General features: G+C 37.8%; 1 protein-coding gene across 3 annotated transcripts in view; it reads right to left on the bottom strand.

Moving 5' to 3' along the window:
* Positions 1–1811: 1811 nt before the first annotated feature.
* The window catches only part of GPAM (glycerol-3-phosphate acyltransferase, mitochondrial), a 29637-nt gene continuing 23758 nt past the window's right edge, over positions 1812–7690 (bottom strand). For 2 of the 3 annotated variants that reach the window (XM_063163196.1, XM_063163198.1), the window contains exons 18-21: positions 7377–7517; positions 6465–6654; positions 6297–6355; positions 1812–5117 (exon numbers count right to left, since the gene is read on the bottom strand). In XM_063163196.1, the coding sequence (XP_063019266.1) occupies positions 5001–5117; positions 6297–6355; positions 6465–6654; positions 7377–7517 (507 nt within the window). In that variant the 3' untranslated portion in view covers positions 1812–5000. The remainder of the gene's footprint in view (positions 5118–6296; positions 6356–6464; positions 6655–7376; positions 7518–7690) is intronic. The other variant, XM_063163197.1, reaches the window with a different exon arrangement.

The following is a 7690-nucleotide window of genomic DNA, read 5'->3' as shown; positions in this document are numbered from 1 at the left end:
ATGTTCTCCACTGGAATACCTGGCTCTCCCAGATGTTATTGCCTACAAATGTAAAGAGCAAATTCTCCTCCATTCCCAAGGTCATTAATGAAGATACTGAACAGACAAGAACAGATCAAAAATCGTGTCCACTCCTAATAGTAATCCTTCAATTCCAAAATTCTTTCATTCTGGCTGTGACTTGTACTTCAAGGAGAGGAAAAAATCTACTTCATACCTGTACCTCAAATTACTTCCTAATGAAAATAGAAAACCACATCAGAAGTGACATGTCTGAGGCCATGCATGGGTTCAGTGAATATTTGAGCCTAATTTACATCCTCTGATCTCCATATCTGGGTTTCCTCACATCCTAGGGACTGTCACTCTGGAAAACATTTAAGACCAAGGCATGGCAAATACTATCAGCTTAACAACCAACATAATTACTGTGCTGGAGAACAACCTTTTCATGCAAATTACACACAGCAACTATGCTATGTGTCTTTTACTGTAATTTTGCACTGCATAATTACATGCACATATATTTATATAGCTAATAGTTACTAGGCAATGAATTAAATAGCTTTTGTTTCTCTAACTGCCAATGCTTTATGACAGATGAAAGCTGAAAATCTTTTTGGGGTTTATGGTCTCTCAGGCCTGAACTCTGGCACAACACACAGTGATGAACATTTTCTACGTGTTTCTTTAGAAAAGACAGAAAGTCCTTTATTCTAAAGAAAGCATCAACTATGATAATACCTTCTGGATAATTACATTAACAGGTTGGCCGACTTACAGGAGAATAAATAAGGACAATAATTCTTGCCCAGCAGTGCAAAACACAAGGAACATCTATAAATAAAGACTGAAAAGAAAATCTTTCAAGCAGCAGCTCAGATCAATGTGGATCTTACTTTGAAAACACAGGGCTACTCAAAACACAATGTACCATAAGAGAACAAAGCAGAGAGCTCAAAGCAATGATCCTTCTAAATAAGCCTGACAAGCTTTTATTATATAAAAACTGAATTAAACAAAAACTAAAGATAAGTGCTTTATCTGACATTTGGGATTTCAAAAGACTGAGAAATAGGAAGACATTTACAGAAATAACATATAAGGTCATCACCACCAAGAATTGGGTTTAATTCAAGATACTAACAATAATTGAATTCTAAGTTTCCTGCTTCAGTCTAGAGTTGTCAATTAATTGAGCCTTGCTTGCATGTGAACATTGCTAGAGGCCTCTTACAGAATCAGCTGATTAGAACTTTTTTTTTATGAAGAGTGAAGCAGCATCCCTCCTTCTCAATTTAGGTAATGATCATCTATGCAGGTTTTATTCTATTAAAGCCCCCCATTTCAATTAATTCGCATTTGCCTGATGCTGTCACAATTGCTGACAGGTGTTTATTACACTCCAGGTCAGCTTGAAATCGCCATAAAAAGGGAAGTCTGCAGCATCAGAGCCATCCCAGGCTGCTGAATGACACACAAACACCCCCATGAGGAGAAAGGAACTGCACAAGAACTCCATGTGCAACAACCTTGCGGGGATGGGGGAACAGAGAGGCAAAATGGCACCTCCACTTTGCAACAAAACAGTGGCTCAGTAGTTGGGATGTCACTTCAACCTGCTTTTTAAGTGTCTCTGCAGCAGCTCATACACTGGTAGAGATACATCTACACTGAGGGATTTTAATGGTTTAATTTCAGAAACTACCTGCACTGTAACAAAGTCATTGAATGAATTATCTCAGCAAGTTTTTTAAAAAAACCACAACAAAAAATAAATCAAAAAAAACACTAGAGGAGCTTGTTAAATGTCATATTAGCAAACAGTTTAATTTATTAAAATGACTCCAGTACACCTCTGTGCTTCTACAACAAACACGCATTACACATAACAGGTAAAACACAGTAATAACATTCTCCAGTCAGCAGTTCCCGGCTCTCAGCACAGAAACACAAAATCCACAGTATCTTACATCACCTCCCAGCTCAACCTTCTGCCACGTGGTGCTTGGGGCACTTCTCTGAGGAGCAGGCAGGCAGCTGAATGCAAGTGTGTGTCTATGTTTCCTGATCAGAGGTGGTGAGTGCAGCCCTGTGCTGCCCAGAGCGCAGAGCCAAGGCCCTGCCCAGGCCACAGGCAGTGAACCCGTGGAACACAGGGAGTGCCATCCCACAGTTCCATCTCTCTGGAAATGGGACAGCTACAGGATGGGCGTGGAGAGGTTAAATTTCTCATAGCATGAAAACACACTGGCCCAAAAAGGTTTGCACACCTGAGTATTATGCTCATAAGAATTACAAGATTCGTGTAAGTCTTTATAAAGTCTTAAAATACAGCTGTGGTAATTCAGGGCCAGTCCTTTCTCTTTTACTGGTTAACTTTACTGAAATCAACTCGACCTGGAATTTGAACAGCAAAGCAAACATGAAAAGTTAATAAAATCAGAAGACACTGAGGGTGTAAATACAGTGCAAGTGTTGGTTTTAGTCTTTTTGACTGTTACAGCCTGATAATGTTACATTCTGTGCTTTAATTTTAGGGAAAAGCATAGATGTTGTGTCAGAACATACATACTAGCATATATACATGTATACATCATACACACTTGCTGCAGAATGCAAGGGCTTCCAGTGGCATATGATTCATAGTACCAATCTATCACATGCAGGTTTTTTTCCATACAAAACCAAAACAGTTTTAGAGGTGGCCCTCCCCCTGCATATATAAGTATCCATTAATGTGTATTCACATGCATTATTACCAACTCATTGATTTATGTTAACCAGATTTATTTAATTTTTTTAATGTAAGCTATAAATTATTTTGTTTGCAACACCTAGCCAGAATACTCCAGTGACCACAGTACTCCTGGGTTTTATGGTAACTAATACCTCCGTTGGCAAAACATTCTTAATAAAATGACTCAAGTTTTGTTTGCTTCATATTGCTTCATTTTTTAAAAAAAATTTTATGTACAAACATTGCTGTTAGTACACTTCAGATCTGCTGAAGTGCAGTAAACTATGAGAGCTCGTTATTCAGAAGCACCTAGACTCTTTTTGATATTAAATGGAAGCCATCAGCAACAAACATTGTATGGAGAATTCATCAGGTGGATGAACAGTGCACATCAGTGAGTATGAGATGAAACTGTTTTCTAAACACCTGGTAGCCTTCACAAAACAAATTATGAGTGATGTAGTCAGTCCTGCTGAGACAGCAGAAGGACATAAGAACACAAGTGACTCAAGGGTCAGCGTTTATCCATATTAATGTAGCTTTGGTTCAGAAATTCTTTAAGTGTTGTAGAGCACCTGGTTTAGTGACAAAACACATGCATCTCACAGTGCTAACAGTATAATGCTAATAAACTATAAACTGCAGCTTTCAAATATTAATAGCATTTAATAAAAAAATTTACAGAAATATTCTTGTTGACAAATGTGCAGTACAAATGCAAGCTCCTTGGCCACAAACTCTAATTGTGTGCATCAGTTTTGTGCTGGCATAACAGTGCAGGTGCTGGGATTCAAGTATGATTTTCCATGTTTATGTTAAGCAACAGAGATTACATGATGAAGTTCGGGGGATTTTCTGCTCACAAGGCCAGGATATGAGAATCAAGCAAAGCAATGCAGCAAAGGAAATGTTTAATTTCCCTCATCTAGAAGGCATAAAGGAGGGAAAACACATTTCACAAGCAAACCAGCTTCACATACCACCAAGTTATTGCTTCAGTTAAATCAGCCGTACTAAAATACAGGACTACAAGCTGCAATCTAATCTGCTCTCACATGAAGGGAAGATGAAATCTACAGTGCAAGTCCTCCATGAAAAAGGATCAAATTGCAACACCAGAGTCCTGTTCCATAGGACAGAATTTATTCATCATTCAGTTTTGCCTGTGAATTAATTTTATTTGTAAGTCAGTTAGATCACAGTCTAAAGTACATTTTTTATATTTCTGTGTTTCTAGAGGTACTACTTCATACCAATTTAGGTCTGCTCAACAACAGAATATAATATGAACACTTGTTTCCAAAGAATTGACAAAATTATTGCTGAAATTTTTAGGGTCAAAATTAAAACTTATTTCACCAAATCAAGACTTTACTCCACTTAAAAAAAATCTGACATCCTAATAATTAAAAAAAACCAAAACAAAACAAAAAAATAAACCCTGAACTTATTAGGTGTTTTTTTTTTTATTAAATAATAATCTAAGATTTCACAAGATATTCACATTCAGGCAACTGTCTCCTGACTCATCTGACTGAATGACAGATGCCATAATAAAAGCAAGAACACTACTCACATTCTTCCTGACAGCAGTGATTAGTGCAATTTACCACTGCACTACACAGTTTTAATAGTGCAAGGTGTGCCTGCTGACATTTCTCACAATCACCTGCTACATGATCATTATTCTCAGATGTCTGTACCTGTAATTTTCATTAGAAAGTTGGCATTTATGTTAACACTTATGAAAAACTATGGCTTTATCCATGAAGTATATAGCTTGCCTCAGCAAAATTTTTGAGCCATTTATTAAAACAATAAAACTGAATTGGAATGAGAGTTACTTGGTTAAGCCATAAGCTGTGTTGCCACTAAACTCAAGATCTCAGGGTTAGCTACTGAACACCAATATGTGTACTTGTGCATCTGTTACAGTCTTGAAAAGTTTATTTAAAATGTAACACTGATAATTTTTTTTTTTTACATCTAAGTCTAATAATTTATCTTATTTTTTGCAACATGTTAAATTGCTTGTATCGAAAGTGTCATCTGAGTATCGCTGTATTACAACAGGACTGGGACTGTAAGAAACCCATAAATGCACACGTAAGAAGGCACTTGTCTTCCAGTAGTTCAAGTCAGAGAAGGCCTTACCCAGACAGTGGCACCTTACAGTTTGAAGGATTAGCAAATGTCCCCAGGCTTTGCCACAGTCTCAAAACGTGTCCTCGTGTCCCTGGATGAAGGTGCTGTGTGTGGTCTATAACACCATGAAGCTCATGACAAATTCCAGCAGTTTCTGCCTGTTGCTCTGAGGTAGGAACGTAGTGCCAAGTTCCAAAATGGTGTCTTTCCTCTGCTGAGTCTGCTTGAAAACCTGAAGCACAGCAGGAACACATGTAAGCATCACCCTGTTAAAGGAACCTTTTTTCTGAGATTAAAATGTTATGGTCTATACTAAGATTTCCCTCATTTACAAGACTTCTTTCTTTTCATTTCTTGAAGGCTTAGATGGCAATGCCTTGAGGTATTATTAGAATTCACTCAAGGTTGAAGCCCTTCAGGGGTTATGGAAGAAAAGAAATTGAGAAATAAGTACAGTGTGTGATAAACAGCCAAATCTCAACAGTGAGGGACAAAACAACCAATCAAAGGCATTCAATTGAAAGTGCAAGCACTGTAAAAAAAAGAATTCAGATGCTATGTTATAAAAGATGCTCAGCAAACATTATCTAGTTCCATTTTTCATTCTAGTTTATCCTGCTGTTGGAAAATGATGGATTCACTATGTGCTTCCCCCACAGCTATTTAGTCTACAGAAAGACAGCTTTACTTGGCCAACTATTGTGGATTATTCAATACCTTAGAATTTAAAGGCAAAAATTTCAAAACCCATACCCAGCAACATTTTGCCTAAATGTCAATACTTTCCAAATTATAATGCTGTATCTTATGTGGCATGCAGGAATCCATGCCAGTCTGATGAAAGAAAAACACTTCACTTGCAAAATCTAGATGGGTGATTTATTATTTGAAATACTAGTGGTAAAGTACAATACTGAATATGTATCTTAAAGAAGACCTGTATCCTCATGGAGAACACTGAAGGTGTATAAGGATGGTTCTGGAGCATCCATCACTGCTAAGCCAAAATTCAATAACTAATGCTTTTTTAAAGATTTAAGTAGACTTCAAAATTAAATTTAGCTGTTATTGAGCACAGAACATGCTCTCAGCCTTTCAATATTATTCAATAGGGACACAGAGTAGAACAGAGGAACTTCATTTGCTGTGAATAAAAATGTCTAGTCACCCATCCATCCATCCAGAGGATTCTTGCCTTCCCAGAGGCAAGAAATGCCCTGTTCTGCAGCTTGTGGTCTCTGTTACAGCCCTCAGCCTAAAGGAAACCAAAATGCTCCAAACCCAAATACATTTCCACAGATATAATCACTGATTTTAAAATGACACTGAACAGATTCCATGAAATGTCCAAATTGTGCTCATTATTGAAATGAAACTCAACAGTCCCCAGCTCTGAGCACCAAACACTTACTCCAATTTCCTTGAAGACTTTCACTGCATTTTTCACATGACTGTAGGTTGCACTCTCAGCTGCAAGAGAGAAAACCCAGAGGTAAACAAACTGAAATTTAATTTGGGCTACCTTGTGGTAGAAAGAACAGAATGAATCAAAGCCAGTTCCAAAACCAGTTTAACATACCATACACAGCAACATTCCTCTCTGTCCTGCTTATTAAGTGCCTGTGTAGCTTCTGAATGTATTCAGACTCTAAAACAGGACCACTAAAATTGTGCACAAAGATGACAGCAGAGCTGTATGCCTCCAGTAATGGTCCCAGTAACCTCTGCAGGAAAGTGATGTACTGCTGGTGCTCCTGAGACTGGCTCACCTAAGGAAAGGCAACAAAAGGTTCAGTGACAGAGAGCAGTGGAAACCAGAAATGACCTGCAAGGCATAACATGTTGAAACAGCAACCAAAATAAAAACAAAAGCACAAAAACTTGTAAAAAAACAAGTGTGAGGGCACAGCACAAAATGGGAGCATAGCAGAAAAAAGGGACAAAACAGGCACTGAACATCACAGACCAAGGCTATTTTTTCCTCCTCCAGGGTATTACTATTTTCCCAAGATAAAATTAAAGACATCATGCTGTTCTGCAGCCAGCAGAGGGGCTGCCCTACATTCATAGAGACAGACAGGAGTTTTCATGTGTTAACAAAATATCCTGAAGTGTTTGTGTCAGCTCTGAGAAAACTAGTAATATATCTAAAATCAACATAAGCAATCTATGAAGTGAAACATAGGCTGAATATAAACACCAGCTGGATGTGCCCCTTGTAGACTGCATGTGAAGAATAAAGCCAAGGTACTTGAGTCTTTATCAGTTTTCAGGACTCTAACCCATTTCTCCTCCACCTCCCTGTAAAAACTGTTTATGTTTCTTTAGCTATTTTCCTTATGTGAAGGAGACAAATGGGACTGTACAAAAATACTAACATTGAAAACCAACAAAAACCCCCCACCAAAAAAAAGTATCAGTACCGGTCCTGAATAAGCAAAGTAATTTATAACTCTCACAAGAAGGTTCAACATTACAAGGAAAATATTACCTTCAGGTAGCAATCTCTCTGCTCCTCTCCAAAATCACTGTCTTCATCTTCCTCATCACTTCTCCAAGATAATGGCTCAGGGAGTTTTTTATTCCACTGCTGCTCTGTAAGACTGGGGCTAACATCCTCCTGATCATCCTGCTTAAATTTCAAAAACAAGGTGGTAAAACAATAAGTAAAACTCCAAATCCAGGCAATCAATAGGTTTCTTTTATAATCTCATCTGACTTAATGCATTTATTAACCACCATTTAATGGATGCAGGTGAGACTCAATTATAGGCAGCACTGAGAAAAGGAGAGAGAAGAGACATT

Source organism: Melospiza melodia, chromosome 9 (assembly GCF_035770615.1).
Source record: "Melospiza melodia melodia isolate bMelMel2 chromosome 9, bMelMel2.pri, whole genome shotgun sequence".
Taxonomy (NCBI): Eukaryota; Metazoa; Chordata; class Aves; order Passeriformes; family Passerellidae; genus Melospiza; species Melospiza melodia.
Note: the sequence above shows the minus strand (reverse complement) of the source record. Positions and strands in the feature narration are given on the sequence as shown.